This window comes from Pteropus medius, unplaced genomic scaffold (genome assembly GCF_902729225.1).
Source record: "Pteropus medius unplaced genomic scaffold, Ma_sr-lr_union100, whole genome shotgun sequence".
NCBI lineage: Eukaryota > Metazoa > Chordata > Mammalia > Chiroptera > Pteropodidae > Pteropus > Pteropus medius.
The window spans coordinates 1,793,024-1,809,552 of NW_024342468.1; the positions used below are offsets into that span (position 1 = coordinate 1,793,024).

General features: G+C 44.2%; 1 protein-coding gene across 15 annotated transcripts in view; it reads right to left on the minus strand.

The window, feature by feature from the left end:
* The window catches only part of TSC1 (TSC complex subunit 1), a 45,247-nt gene extending 28,724 nt beyond the window's left edge, over positions 1-16,523 (minus strand). For 2 of the 15 annotated variants that reach the window (XM_039862949.1, XM_039862934.1), the window contains exons 1-4: positions 16,214-16,523; positions 7,507-7,569; positions 1,412-1,597; positions 81-184 (exon numbers count right to left, since the gene is read on the minus strand). In XM_039862949.1, coding sequence (XP_039718883.1) covers positions 81-184; positions 1,412-1,517 — 210 coding nt within the window. In that variant the 5' untranslated portion in view covers positions 1,518-1,597; positions 7,507-7,569; positions 16,214-16,523. Of the gene's footprint in view, positions 1-80; positions 185-1,351; positions 1,373-1,411; positions 1,598-3,637; positions 3,919-5,055; positions 5,175-5,634; positions 5,656-6,784; positions 6,814-7,506; positions 7,570-10,067; positions 10,167-16,213 lie in introns of those variants that run through there. The other 13 variants (XM_039862943.1, XM_039862939.1, XM_039862942.1 and 10 more) reach the window with 13 other exon arrangements.
* Between the last annotated feature and the right edge of the window lie 6 nt (positions 16,524-16,529).

Here is a 16,529-nt window from a genome sequence, read left to right on the forward strand (position 1 = left end):
CGCGGGGGCGTTGCACAGAAGCTGGCACGCTGCTTGCCGAGGATGTATGAAATGCCCTACCGCTACGTTCCAGCAGTTACCTTATCGTGTGGCTCTTGCAAGGTAGTCAGGATGTGCAATACCGGCTGGGAATTGGTTTCCAGGTAATAATCCACCAAGGTGTTTACGAGCATCGGACCGCGATCTAAACGAAGAAAAGGGCGATTTCTCATAGTTATTTCCTTTAACATTCTAAATTTCCCTCAAATAGCTACCTGTCGCAAAGTCCAGAAAATGCTTCTTTACGTGCTACCCAGAGATACCTAGGGCACTGTATTTCTGCCGTCTTACATTAATTTAGGTTTAACAACAGGATGATGCCAAGTTTATTTTCCTAAATATCCATTCAAGCACATGAAATGCTATCTTCTTTTACACTGTTTTTAGTTTAAAAAATAATTCATGTCTACTGTTAACAATTCAGACCATGTGAAAGCACATACAAGTGAAAGTCTCCCATCACTGCCTCCCAGCCCACTCTGCACAGATGCCCTTGAGTTTGGTACACATCCTTTCAAACATTTTCCTACTTGTACAATCTCTCTCTCTCTCTCTCACACACACACACACACACACACACAAATACAGCCCCACGGGCCCATATCTACATGTAGCCTGTGTGTGTATGTTCTTCCACTTAACAAGCAGAAGCTGACCCCTCCGCATGCCAGCATCTGCGACCTACTGCCTTCTCCTGACCGACCGACCTCCTGTCTTCCTCCGTGTGGCTCTACATACTTTAACCATCTATCTACTGAATGACACTTGGCCTTTTGCAATTTTTCACTGTATTTTATTCAAGGCTAGAGTGAAATACAGACTTTTGTAAGTGGGCCAAATGATACATGTTTTTAAACTGATGATAGGTACTCCGAAAAGGCTAAGGCTGAACACCAATTTACTCTCCCGCTAACAATTTCTATGATCAATATTTGATTTTTATCAACCAGGTAAGCAAAAAAGGGTACTGTTTAAATTTGTATTCCTCTGATCAAAGAGAGGTTAAGCGTCTTTCATATTAAAAATCACGTATTTGATTACGGATGACACGACGTATCTGGAGTCTGCCTTAGAATACCTGGGTGGGGCAGCATTGGGGAGGTACGACAAGAATGGCAGAGACTATGGCACTGGGTTCGTGGGGTTCCCTACGGGAGTCTTATGTCTCCATTTGTGCATGTAATTGAATATTTCCGCAATGAAAAGCTGAAAACACATACAGAGTGAATCCAGCAATCCATGCTCTTTATTGGTGGTTTCGGACTCTCTTTAAAAAACGAAAAGCGGAATTTATCAGCAGGAGTCTAGTCACCTCTAGGTCAATCCCTTCCAATTAGCAGGCAAGCGAAATGGAATGTGTGAGCTTGCTCACCAGAAGTGAGGTTCTCTTTAAAGACAGCTGTGACGTCATCACGCACACTCAGCACGGGGGAGTCCAGCATGGAGAGCAGCTCCCCAATATTTGCTTGTTGGGCCATTATCTTACACGGATGTGCTGTGCCGGGTCCAGGACGTTCATTAAAGACTCCGAAGGCTCTTCATTGGTGCCACTACCAGACTGAGAAAAAGGAAGAGGCGGAGTGACAAAATGGTCCCATTTTGCCCCCACAAACACTACCTGCAAGACAAACCAGAGCACGTGTCCGATGCCATGAAAAGCTGGTCCAGGGCTTTGCTGGTAAAGGAAGCTAGGGTGTGTGAATAATTCCACCTCTGACAAATGCAGCAATCAGAGCCAAACCTAAGAAATGACACCAGTCAGAACTGATCATCAAAGCAACTTCATTTAGAAAAAACAAATCTCAGTTATATTCCTACTTCTGATTCGACCTTGTGGTTTTGGCTAAGATTATGTTTGTTTCGAATCACTGACCTAAAAAGTAGGTGACTTATTTTCAGAAAAATAACTAAAAGCTTACAATTTTCTTCTTGACAATCACATCAGTGTCTGAAAGTTAGTATAGCTGGTTAGGTCACCAGTCCCTAAGGTCGATATCTAGTTTGAACCAGGGGTCATTTCTCTATTTTCGGCATACGCTGCCCATTCTGGATGTCTACCACACACCCAGATGCCACTGGTTACAGGCAAGTAGCAGGGGCATCAGGGCAAACCTTCACCCTTCAAAAACCCAGTTCTTTATGGTCAAGGGGCAATTGCTGCAACTTTATATATACAAAACCAGCCCATCCCCCACAGGTGGCTACCTACATTCACAGTTATGTATTTTTCCCCACTTTAGGTTCCAAAGCTCTATTTTCAAAAACAAGTAATAACAGCTATTTATTAGACAGGCACTGTATACATTTTATAAACATCGCTGAATATACTTCTCATACTAGTACTGTGTGATTTGTTCTTTGTTCCTCATTTCATAAGGACAGAAATGAGAGTCAAGCCATTTGCTTGGAGTCACAAAGCTAGCAAGAGGCAAAACCAGGGAGAACTGATATCTAAGCCCAAATCTGCCTGACTCCAAAGCCCCAAGCCTTTAAATGTGACATGAAGCTAGCTGTGGTTTTGACCCTCACGGCAACTCTGTGAGGCAAGCAGATATTAAGATATTATTATTTTACAAATGAGAATGTGGGTACTCAAAAAGGGTAAATAATTTTGCCATGGTCACAAGGTGGCCTAGCTCCCAGGCTCCGATAAACATATATGTCATTTGAAGCCATATTAAAATATATTCTTATTTTCTACTTGCTTTTTTTTTTTTTTTTTTTTTTGAGTAAGCTAAATTAGCAGTTCTCAAGCTTTAGAGTCTATCAAAACCACTTGGGATGCTTGTTAGAAATGCAATTTCCTGGGCCCATTTCAGAACTGGGTTTTGGGTTCAGGAATCTGCATTTTATAAGCACTCCAGGTAACTCTTATATGGGTGATACATAAGCCCTGTTTGAGAAACACTATGCTAAAAAGTTAAGCTCCTCCTGCAAGGATGCTAAATTCAGAGTGGTAGCCATGATCCCCGACACCGGTAGTATTAAATTCGTACCATCTAGGCTCCTGTTTAATTAGAACCCGGTCATATTTACCGCTTTGGCTCTTGGCGAATCAGAAATTCATTAGCCAGAAATATCAATTAAAATATCTAAATGCATTTTGATGGCAAATTATGACGTAAGAAGTTGCTGAGTCGCACCTATAAACATAAATAAACCTTACAGGTAAATCACAAAGGAAGTCAATTTCAATGGGCTCAGAGGGTGAGACTACAACTGATAAATTTCACCATAAAAGAATTCAAAACTGAAAACAAAAAATTTCACCTTATTGTGAGTTGGATTAAACTTTTAAGTGAAGATAACACCAACTAGGCAAAGCTTATTCCTCTTTGAGAGGATTAAATGAGATAATATATGTCACACACTTGGCACAGTACCTGGCACAAAAAACACTCAGAGCAGCACCTGTATTGTTATCAGAAAGAAAACGAATAAAAATCTTCAGGATACCACTTTCATGAAGACTTTTTCATAAAGCACATTTATCTTCGTAGCCCACACTCATTTCTACTCCGGGTTACACAAAGGATTCTCAGATTTAAAAGTATTTTGTCCCTAAGTTTGGTCTTGTTCCAATAAAACTGCTACTCACCTAGTTAACAGTCTAGTGAGACTGAGTTTCTTGTGTGTAATCAGAAGACAGTCATTTCCGAAACGTCCCTCCAAATGCAGGCAGCCCAGAGCACAGAGCGACACGAGCTCAATTCTAAACAAAGATGGCGCCCGTCCAGTCAACTTGGCGATAGTCGGGGATCACCGGCTTGGACTATCGAGCTTGTTTTTCAGTTTGTAAATATGATTTAGGTGTAAAAGTCTGGTTTCTGAGGCCTACTCTTTCCAAAAGCTTGACAGAAGGCAAAATTAAGGTTTTACCTAAAACACATTATAACATTTTTGGCAATGAGTTTTTCTCTTTGGTTCTTAAATTCTACCTTTCAATCATATTTCCTAATCCCCAGAAAAAATATAAATCTTGGGCTTTGTGTGAGATTCTTCGTTTAAGTGACCCAAGTTCGAGGATTTCTGATATTCCAAAAAGCCCTTATAAGAAATCGTGACTTGTGGAATGGATCCTATGATTGGAACATCTCTCCTTTTTACACTCGTTCAAATATTTCTTGAGGGCCTGAGTGCAGGGCGCTACGTAGGGAAGGCAGACTCGGCAAGCGCAACAGAGAATTACAGGTGCACAAGCAGGAAACGGACACGGTCCGGTGGGTACGCAAAGCGGGGAAGGGCCCAGCTCGGACTGGACTTGGTGGTGGTGGGTGAGACGCACACGTGTTCAACACACGTTACGGCCTACGGAAGATTAGCTAGGAAAGGTCACTTAAAGGTTAGCACCACAGGTACATAAGACATCCACTCATGGCTGTGAAAGTCTCTCTTTCATTTTGGAAACGACCAAGCACAGAAAATAGAGAAGACAGAAGCCAAAAGTCAACGTCTGGGTTAACGCATTTCTGCCTCTCCACGCCAAAGCAACAGTCCGAGAACTTTGATATGCTCTTTAGTGGTCAGATGCCACAGCACAGCACTATGGATGGTGCTACTTATAGCAAGAAGCCATGACTTTCGACACCCACCACCTACCCCAAAGCCCGTCACCCTGCCAGTCTTCCGGACCTCAGTAAAAGGCAGGACCATCGGTCTAAAGCAAGCATCTAGGTGGCATCCCCGCTCTTCCCCTCATACCTAACCCACCAGCAGACCCACTTATGTCCCTTTTGTCCTCGGCCCAGTCCAAGCTCCCATCAGCTCCCCGTGGAGACAACAGGGCAGCAGCCTCCCTCACCATCCTCCCGGTTTGTATTCCCGCCCTCCTACGAATCATTTGCCACCAAACAGTCACGAGAGACTCTGAAACACGGAAATCAGAATCTATCACTTCCCCGTTTAAAATCATTCAGTGGCTTCCGGTGGAGCTAACGAGAGGCAGACTCACGAATGGCCTGTCAGGCTCCAAACGATTCGGCGCCTTACAAACTGCAGACCCCCCTCTGCCTTCACCTCTCATCTCTGCCTCTTCACGCCTCTGCTCCAGGCTCAGTCTCCTCACACCCGGCACCACGGGTCCTTGCTCGATGCCTCTGCACTCACTGTTCCCTCTATTCCCAAACGCTCTGGTTAATCACGTTCCAATACCGGTAAAATGTTCCAGAAGCAATATCTATGTTTCGTGTTTTATATGTTGAAACTGTATCAGTTTAAGTATACACGTATAATTATTGTAAAAATAAACGCTTCAGTTAATGATTACGTGATTTTTATATTCAAAAACAAGAACTTTCAACTAGTTAAATATATTAACTAATAATATAAATAGCACGAGGGTAGATTAGCAAGATAACTTTATAAATAACAGCAATTAATGTGAGTCAAATATTTATAAAAATTTTAATAACACCTGGCTGAATGACAGAAATTAAATTATATTTTAATTTTAACATTGATAGAATTGGTTTATAGCATTTATTACAAATAAAATAACCTTAAGAACTGCATTTAAGCTTTAGTCAGTCTTTCAAGAAAAAGTCATATTTGGGAATACTTCACATCTTGTGAAGATGAATTAAAAAAAAAGTCTACCTGTCATTCAATTTTAAGACATGAAAAAAAAATCCAAAATCACACTCGACATCCATAAGTCATCTTCAAGCCAAACATAAAGAATATAAAGAATATGAAGAAAACATTAAGAAAAAATAAAATAATCAAACACATTTTGTACTCACTAATCAAATTTCAAAACAGACTTTACAAAAACACTTTACAAAAACAATTTCTTATAGTTTTGTGTCTACGAAGGCTAGCATTTTTTTTTTAAAAAAAAAAAAAAGCTTGTCAAAATGATTACTACAGGTTGCCAACAATTTTTAGTAGCTAAAGATGAAGGATCTCTAAGCCTTGCCCAAGCTACGAATCGCAGCTACTGGTTCTTTCTGGAAAACCACCTACCAGGAACTCTCCTGAATTATATTCTGCTTTGTCCAAAAAGATGGCTGACGGGACTACACGTGGCGAATGAAGACGAATGTCTAATGTCTGTCGGTATCACACGCGTGCACCGCGGTGACCGCAGGAGCAACCTAGCAGCTAATAGTGCTGACAAAGTATTTTTCCTGCAATAAAATTTCGAACTTTCAAAATCTGGCTACTAAAATATAATACAATTGTAATAATAAAAAAATGTTTAATAAAATTTGAGATGTATGATGTGTGATATTCAGTTTGGGCCTCAATGATATAAACATCTGACCATCATAGTCAGTGGATTTCTAAAAAGGGGGCTGTGTTACTACGTACACACAAAAAATTTGGAAATGAAAAGTCAAACTTGGAAAGCCTCCCCTGCTCGTGAGAGAACACCACTTTCCCATCTTCTACAGCCCACCGTCTGTACCAAGTCCTTGTCTGTGAACATGTGTTGATCTTTAAGGCGAAAATCCCTACTTATTCCACACTTCCTACGATGTAAGGTGAGGCAGACGGTGACAGTATGTAGCAAACAGCAACCAGTGAGCCATTAAATGAATCCCATCAGCTGTCTGCATATAAAGACAGCAGACCAAACTCCTCCCCTCCCCCAGCTTCCCTACACCCTTCCCGGAGACTCGATGCTGCTGCACTGGGCACTCCTGCTGGTAAACTCAAAATTACAGCCCAGTGATCAGCCAGGTCACTAAGACTAAACTCATCTCCACAGAAATGCCAGCACCTCGATATTTATAAAGGATACACTCTGGGACTCTGAGAATTCTCCAGTTCCTGGAAATCACAATAGCATATAATTCATCCCAAAAACTGAATTAAGATAACAGATAAAGCCACGTTAAGGTGTACACGCTAACTTAGGGGTTCTTGGCCCAGGATGTACATTAGAATCACCTGACTAGTTCAAGCAATCCTGAGGCCCAGGCCCCCCACAGAGCAGGTTAAGGACTCAGACAGTAGTACATCTGATGTACACCAACTTCACATGTATAGACTCAAGAGCATTTCTAAGACGGCCTGGGTCAAGAACCTCTACACTAGTTAAATGACGCTGAAACATACAAGCTTTGATTTAATTTAGTGATTAAAACCAAACTTTGCTGCTAGACATAACTGACTGGTCATGGGTCCACCAGGTACTAGGTGTATGACCTTGGGAAAATTACATGACATCTCAGAGCCCACATCTGTAAATTCACATCTGTAAAATGGGGATACACCAAAAGAAGAAAATAAATAACACATACAACGCATTTCACAGTGCTTGGCACTGAATAAGCAATCAGTAAGTCATCAGTAATTGACCAATTACTTCATACCACAGAGGGCCCAGTTCCTGGCAAGTAGCTAAAACCAGAAACGTTACATCCTGAATGCAAAGTGACACCTCTGCACCAGTACAACCGCAGTCGAGATGGCCAACTCCCTGTGTCTTCCCCTAACCAGTGTGCTGAGGCGATGCCTTACCTGTTCTGGGGACAATTGGTAAGTGAGTTTCCAGTGCTGTCAACCTGGTGTCTTTCATGGTCACTGAAGGGAAAAGAAAATTGGATGTGTGAACATAATAATCATACAGTGACGTACCCCAGATGCAGTCAGAGGAAGACTAGGTTCCTCTGTTCAACCTCCTTCTACTTGTCCCTGACAGGGAGCCATCTGCCTTCCACTAGAATGAGCACTTATAATCACCGGGCACATGTGCCTCTCCCTGCCTATGTTTCTGAACAGCTGGTTGCTGGAAGATTCTTTACATTGTGCTGAACTTGTAATCTCTGCCTTTTGTTAAGTCTGTTTATTAGAGCTATAAACAACTGGGCAGCAAAGGAATGGGCAAGGCGGGCTGCGGAAGCAGAGAGTCCAAGCTGAAGCCCCAGCTCTGCCACTTACTAGCTCATTTGGCTATTCATCTTCCGTCTCTCATGTCTAACCTTAAACTCCCTCATCTTGAGGCGAGAGGAGCAATGGCATCTTCCCCACCAGGCTGTAGGGGTTACAGTGATGCATCCTAGAGCCCTGGGCGCAGAGTGTGGCACAGAGGATAGACTCAAGGAGCCCCGGGATGGGCCTGTGTCGCCTCATCGCCCAGCACGCTCCCCCTCTCTCCCTACTCCCCAACGCCACCAGCCTCTCAGTCTCTCGGCCAAGCACTCTCAATCCCACTTAAGGACCATGTACCTGCTGCCCCTGTGCCTGAGAGATTCTACCCCTGTCCCCTCCCGAGGCAAGTCTTCACCCTTAAAATGTCAGCTTAAACATTTGCTTCACCAGAGCCCCTCCACTCCCAAGCCCCAGACTAGATCAGGTCCCGTTATGCACCCTTAGCAGCCTATATTCCTTTGTATCACTTACCACGACCCAATTAAATAAGTGTAATTAGTTACTGACCATGTCTCTCTCACTAGAACGGAAGTTCCACCCGGGGAGAGAAAGTAGCTTACTCAGCACTGGATCTCTAGCAGCTCCCAGTGTCTGGGACAGCAAGGCCACAAACAACGTTATTTCATTCAGCACCCTTTCATTATAATGCTGACGAGATGCTGCAAACTCCACTCCTGTTTATACCCATTAGCTTATGATAACACTGGTTTCATTATGTTGTTCTGCCTAAGGTCACAGAACCTATTGGTGATGCTAAGTGAGGACCTACCGTACCTGACTAAATGACTAGGAGTTAAAATACTTCTTAAATAAGTGTACAAAGCCAAATCCTGCCTTCAAAACAGTACAACTTTAATCCTTCTACATGACGAGCATAAAATATTTGTGAACAGCTATCATTTCTCTTTCTTCCTCTTTCTGTCCAAATTACCACATATTAAATATCCACTTTAAATATGAGTATCTATAAACACATACATTCTGGTTTGCTTTTAAAACGTGGGCCCTTCAAAATATACTTAGGTACAGGCTGACCACCAGATTGTAAACTCCATGAGGACAGAGCCTGTCTGGCCCACCCATGGACACCCTGGGCCCATTTCAGCTCTGACACACGAGAGGCAAACAGACCTGTTTAGATCAGCAAGGATTTCACCAGCTTCTCTGGCAGCCATCCCAGGGCTGAATGCAGAGTATGAAAGCTGAGCCTCCTATACCACGTACACTTAATCACACGGTGGGCTTGGAAACAAGCCCTTCCCTACACCATCCTGGCCAAGGTCGAACTTGACCTAGTGGATTGAGCGACTATCTAACAATTAAAATCTCTTGCTCCATACAACAAGGTAACTAATTTCCTTGTGGGACACGCTCCAGGCATTAAACACCAATGGTCCTCAATGGCGCATGCAAATTTGTATCAGTGCTAGAGGGCAGGCCAGCCTTTCAGAAAGGCCGACCAAACCAGACAGGTGTGCATGCCCGGCCACAGTCACTCGACCACATAAGGAGCTGGAATTTAAACATGGGACCCTCTAATCTTCAGAATCTTAAAACCAGCTGTTAGTCCAGTGAGTTACACAGACTGCCTCTTGCAATGAATCCCAGGTGGATCTTTTACCTGAAAAGGAACATCTACGGCAAGGGTATATGAGATGAGATCTTGTAGCCTGCCCAGCCGAGATCACTGTCCTAGAGAGAGGCACTGGCACAGGAAGTCAGAGTGTTTTTTGTCCCGTGCGTAACATTGGGCCTTCGGAGCGTCTTTATCACTACGCTAAAAAACTGTACTGGTAACAAACCAGCATCAGTGTAAGGTTGGCAAGTCAAAGGCCGCCGCCATTACCCATTCTCTGTGTTTATCCACTCATTAACTTATATTTAAATCCTGCCCTACGGAGGTGCCACTGGGGAGAATCGTTCTGGTAGGCCAAGTGAAATGTGACCTGTGAACTTCCTGATCAGAAGGAAGGAATGGAGAAGACCCTTCTCAAAGATGTGGACCCCTCCCCCAAGGGGTATGGACGGAAGCTCCTGTCAGAGCATAACAGGGTCAATCCATGTTCTTAGCCTCAAAAGCCAAATTAAAAAAGAAACAAGTCCCCAGATCTAGATTTTTCCTCTTCAACAGTTTGAAGTTGTGCTCTCACCTAAATGCAACATTTTGATCGCACGTCTATGAGCGGTGTTTCTGAATAAAAGCAAACGGTAGGCTTGAGGAGGAAGATGAGAGCTCTGTGCTTTAGTATCTGAGATCAAACAGAAGGAACGTCAGTCAATATGTTTCCACAGTTTGCCTTAATTTCCTTCTTTAAGTGTTTATAGATCGATCGCTTATGTACCTGGAATTACACGTGAACTCCAGCATTACAGGTATATATAGCTGTCACATCTCTCTGCCCTTGGCAAGATGCACCACGAGCAGTGAGAGGGCTCAGAGCTACACACACCTTTATAAATACTAGTGGCAGGTACCTAAAAAGCCTTCAGAAAGCATTCTATCTGAAAATACCTGTTGACTATTCAGACTTCTGTGTGTGGCCTTCTGACCCCTAAGAGTCCCAGAACTGCAAATCACGTAAAATAGGTAACTGCACAGCGTATCACCTGAGATCATTTCGGACCCACTTGTCTATGATGAAAAATACAACTATGGATATAAAATGAAGGCAGATATCTCTTCATTCTGACTTGATTTCTATACTCAGGTTTTTATCTTTAAAAACTCATAGACAATTCTGCCACCGGTTCAGGCACTGATGGACTATCTCATTATCAAGTACGGTACATGTGAAGCATGTACTATGTTAATGATACGTGGAATTATGTTAATGATACAGGTAATATTATGTTAATAAGACATTGTTAAAATATCACGCTCGCCTCTGAAGTGATTTCTTAGAATAATATTCTATCAAGTGAACAAAGTTGCCTTCAGCACAAATGCATCCAAAAAAGGTAAAATACCAGCTCCAATTCACTCTTCCTACAAACACACAGAAGGAAAGAGAAGGGGTAGGAAACGCTACTTAGTATGTGAGAAAAACAGCTGATGGAAAAACTTGCCAAGATGTGTAGTCACATGCGATTTAAACGGGCTCAGCAGTTGCAGTCCCTCTCAAGGTCACACGAGCTGGGGCAGGAGAGCTCCAGATTCCCCATTCAGAATTTTGCCAATTAGGGACCTCGACAGACGATCTGCTGAAGCTTGCACCCTATTTCAACAATGAATCCTTTAGTCACTTGCCTGCAGGGACAGAGCCTGATTTTGGTAAGGATCTCTCATCTATAAATAATGTTTCTTAAGTTTTGACTTTCTATTAGCGTGAACAAAATTATTTACCAAGAATATACAAGTCAGACAGATACCATGTATGTTTCCATAGTTCCCTATACAGAGCTCCCCCTAAAAAGAAATCTGAGCAAACGGTAAGATTTCTTTAGGTTTCAAGTTCACAGGACAGAAACAGAAATATCCATGGAATAAAGATACAGGGTTTGCTAGTCTAGGGCAGCAATTCTCAGATGTGGCTCTCACACCAGGTACATCAGCGTCACCTGGAATTTGTTAGAAGTGCTAATTCGTGGGCCTTGCCCCAGACCAATAAATCAGAAACTTTGGGAGTGGGGTCTTCTAGGTGATTCTGATGCCCACTGAAGGTTGAGAACCACTGGTCTAGGAAGAAGAATTAAGGCAAGAAACATCAAATATATTATATATACTCTGAAGTTCAAAGGAAAAAAATAGTACATAAATGGTGGAAAACAAACCAATGGAATTCTTCCAGATAACAGCACAGACTGAACGGCAAGCCTGGCAGGCATCTAGCGGGTTAGGTACCCGAGTTCTCCACCGCTGACTTCAGTGTGGCACCTAAGGGTGAACTGCCAGTGAAGTGTGAAGAATCTTATAATACAGAAGTTTAACCCAATGACTTATAACACAAACAGAGCATAGGCTCATCTTTAAGAGACCTGGGCCTTTCTTACCCACTGGTCAAAAAAAAAAAAACCATTCTTTTTTGTAAAGCTTAAGTCCGTTTTTAAGAGCAGTAATCTATCTACAATGATCGGTTGGGCTTCAAGCTGGGTACATGAAGTTTCTAAGTCATATCTGAAATGTCATACCTGTATGATTTTTTGGGGGGTGCTGATGGGATGGGAAGGGATATCTGGTCCATAGTTTCCCATGGATTTTTGGAGAGGAACTGAGCCCCCCAAAAAGTTAAAGACCAGTGAGTGACATGTGAGTTTATGAGATTAACAGTTCAGGCAGTTTAACCCAGTGAAATACGAAATTTAGGGGGCTCAACCAACTGGGTTCAATCCCAGCTCTGTAACTCACGAATAACTGACTTTAGGCATCAGTTTCCTGATCTCCCGACTCTGTCTCTTAAGGCTGTAGGAAGAATTAATAGGACCATATGTGTTTGGTTCCTAAGTGCCCAATAAATATAAACTGTATTGTAACAATATTACTACTAAACGAGAGTAACCGGCTGAGTAGCTAAGGCTGGGGCTGTCTATCCATTCCAAAACTTGTATTTGAAACATTGACACAACCATTTGATAAACTTAGCATGGATACACTTCACGTTTGTTACTGCGCTGTGTGAACCACTCCAAGCAGCGCAGGTCAGAATGACCCAGACATTAAAGTCACCACATCTGTTCTTTATCACTCCCCACTGTGTCTTCCCTCACCAAAAGAAGGGCAAGCTTGTCCCTCGTTACTCAAACACTTCCTGGCCTCTACTGCCACTATCCTTACAAAGTGACCTGTGAGCTCTAGGCCAGGAACTACCATGCCTTGTTTTGTATTAAAGCTTGGTTTTTTAAGGCTCTTTACACATTAGATGACAATCTGAATTCATTCAACCTTAAAAAGTATTATCTTTTGCTACTTCTCTGTATAGAACAAAAGTTAGCCCTGACAAAGGACAAGAAAAATTAGCAAGGGCCTGAGAATGAATGAACAGATAGAGACAGGCAGATAGATATATACACAGATACAGATGCAGATATGTTGATATTTTTATTCTCCCCCCAAAAAAAGACATTAGACATTAAATTACTAATTTCTAATAATTATAAGCTTAAAAAGTAAATCAGAAAAAGAATAATCTCAAATTGCTGATGGCAGACCTCTTTCAGATCAATTTAAATGGAAAAAAAATGAGTACTTCATGCAAACTAAGTTATATTAAACACTGAGGGGGGAAACTCAGTGTCTGAGTATATACTAATTGCATATACATATATATAATGTTTTTAAGCAAAAAGCTACAGGTCTGAATGCTACTGAGTATCCTTTTCATGATTGCTGCTACTTAACACAGAAAACTAATACAAACAAAACTAATCTCTCAAAGAGAGATTTATAACCAGGAACTTACAGGAAATTACCTTTTAAAAAATAATGTGATATAAAGAAAAAGATAAACAGGTCATCCATCTCTCAACAGGTTAGGCTAAAAGTCACCAATTTGCTTTGTTACTATAAAACCATTAACACTGATTCAATTTAGACAGAATGTTTAATTGAAGCCCCAGGAGGACTTTAAATCACAGAAATTTAGACTCGGAAATACTCTAATTTACGATCCGACTTTCTTCTTTCAGATGAAGAACCTGAGGCTCAGAGAACCTAAGTGACTTCTTCAAAGTTGAAAGCTATTTGACTTTTAGAAAAGCTTGAAATGGTTGGAGTATTGCTGCATTTGGCTCATCTGCATCCAGGAATAACCAATTAATTACAGGAGAAGCTAATTTTAATCCACTATGGCCCTGTAACCCAGAAAAGAACATACCTGTACTGACAAATTCTGAAAGAAGAGCTATAAGATCAAGTCGGTTGTAATTCAGAGCTCAAAATTCACCCATCGTGACACACACCAGAGGTCAGAAGCTATTTTAAGAAATGCCTCTGCAATAAATTATAAATTAAAAGAAAAAGCCAAATCGAAACTTCAAGCCACTGGTCCTCAATCTCTAGTGCACATCAGAATCACCTCCGACTTCTTCTAAAATACATATCCGGGGTGTCCTCAGGGACCAATCGCGTAGGTCTGCCTACCGTGGGGTCTCACATCTGTAATGGCGGTTCTGATAACACACTACCGTTGGAGATGTCTTGTTTCCGGCAATTTCATTATTCTGTAACCATCACATCGACAGGTATATATTTGATTTGTCCTAATAAGACTGTTTAGTTTCCTCTCACAGATGAAAGCAGGCGGCCACAGCAGGGGTCGTATTACACCACGACAGCAGCAGAATCAGAGGTCTCTGCGCTTACAGGGAAGGAGAGTATGACGGAATCACAGGATCTGAGATGCTCCAGTTTAATGAAAACAGGTAAGAAAGCGTGTAGCCGCCTAGGAGTCTGTCTAGTAGGAATTTAGGAGCATACCAAGCCTTCATGACACCAGGAAATGCGCGAAGCAAAGAAAGCTTACATCATCCGCCCTTCCAGGCACGTGAGGTAAGAGCATTTTGAATAAGATATTAACTTTGGTAAGAGGATATTTTCCATTTACATCTTCTATAAATACCCCTTAAGTTTATGCCAGGTGGCTAGAAGATTCTGCAGCTCCCCAGGGCAATGGCAAAGAATGCTTCCGTGGTTGTGAGGGGCCTCATTTGCCTGATGCATGACTGTTAGGTGCGCTCCCCTGCACGACCCTAAATCAGTGTTCACATTTGCATACTCCAGGTTTACCCAGGAACGGGCAACTTAAGAATCACAGGTGACTGCTCTTTGTAAATCAAGGGCTCCCAGAAGATCCGGTTTTATAACGCTTCTTGATATTTACGGCTCCACTTTGCCAGCATGTTAGAATTCAGATGACTCCAAGTTGATCCCAAAATTATAAATCAGAGTATCTCGGAAGAGTATTAGTCTATTTTAGTACTTTTACAGCTTACTCTATGTAAAGTGAAGTGCTATTTCTATGCTTTCTATAAAAAACAAACCCAGCAAGGATTTTAGCAGGACTTCTTTCTGCAGTAAACTCATCCGTGTTGTAAAACATCAAATACTTTCCAGCCTACTATAGCATGCACGACACTACCATCCCCGACAAAAGCTGAGGCATATAAGCAAGTGCGCCTTTCTTCAAAACACACACACACATGCACTTGGGCACAAACCCTGGCTAACTGATTAATTCTAATCACTTGATTAGGACAGGCCAGCTCTGATCACATAACAGATAAATGAGAGTCGTGTGAGTGTAAACAATGACAGGCCCACGGTCTCGGAATGGGTCAGACCCCAGTTCCAGTCCCGACTCACATACTCGTAGAGGGGTGACCTTGGGCAAGCTGCCCTAACCCCTCCGGGCCTCAGGTTCTCCATCTGAGAAATGGAGGCATTCGCAGGGGCTGCCTACTTACTCCCTTTGTCGCGAGGACTGAAGGAGATGACGACTGCAAAGCTCTGATGACAGCGAGCGCTCCACAGACGTGAGCCGCTGTTGTTAGTTAGGAGGGCTGCACCCCCTCCCAAGAGTACCCCACCCACCCCAAATCCAAAACACGCCAAGCAGAACCCTTTAACAGGAGACACGAAGAGCTTTAATTCTCAACGGTCTCCCGGACGGCAGGCTCTTCGCCCTGCAGTTCCCCAAATGAATGAATGGGCGTCTAGAAGCGGCTCCGCAAATAGCTGTCCCTTCGGAATCGCCTCTGCAGACCTGAGGTACCTGTCTTTCACCGTCAATTACACACCCACACGCGCGCCCGGAGCGAGGCGCTGCCGCCGTGCAGATGTCAGCAGAGACGCCGAGTCGCTGCGAGTCCCCGATGCCCACAGGCAGCGTCCATTCATTCTCGCCCGCCCCGACCCCGACCCCCCTCGCCCGGCCCGGGGACCAGCCCCAGCCCGCCCGCGGCCCCGGCCCTCCGGCCGGGGGCCTCCCCCCTGCCCTTCGCGCCCCACGGGACCCTGTCACCCCGCCGAGGGAGCGGCAGGCGCGGGGGCTCGCCTCACCCCTGCCGTCGGCTCCGCGGCCCGGGAGAGCATCCGCGCGTCCCCTCGGCCGCCGAGAAGGGCCGAAGCGCCGGCCCGGCCCGCCTCTCCTTCCCGGGGCCGCGCCGGCCCAGCCGGGCCCCACCGGGGAAAGCGCGTAATAAGAGGGAGGGGAAAGCTTTCCGGACCCCCTTCCCGAGGTCCCCTCCCCAGCAAGTGAGCCTCCTGCCCCAGCCCCCCAAGACCTCCCTGACTGAGGTCATGGTGCCAGGGTCGCCCCGAGAAGCCCTCGTGAAAAGGAGGGGGCGACACCCCCATACTCACCCACCGTCTCCTCCCCCTCAGCTGTTTACCTCACAGTTCCTCCAGCCTACAGGGCGCCGCCATCTTGGACGTACAGCACCTCCCCCCTCGTGAAACGTCCGCGGAAGCCCGCAACCTCCGCCACGGAAAAGAGTCCCTAGCGGCGTCGCGCGTCCCCCTCGAACCCCAGGACGGACGGCCGCGGTCGGCAGCCTCGTCGGACCACGGAGGTCGTCCCTTTCATTACTGGTGATGCGAACCGGTCGAGAAGAAACGCCAAGGAGCGTTTGAAAGGCGGGGGGGCGGGGACGGGCGGAAGGATCCCGAGAGGAGGGCG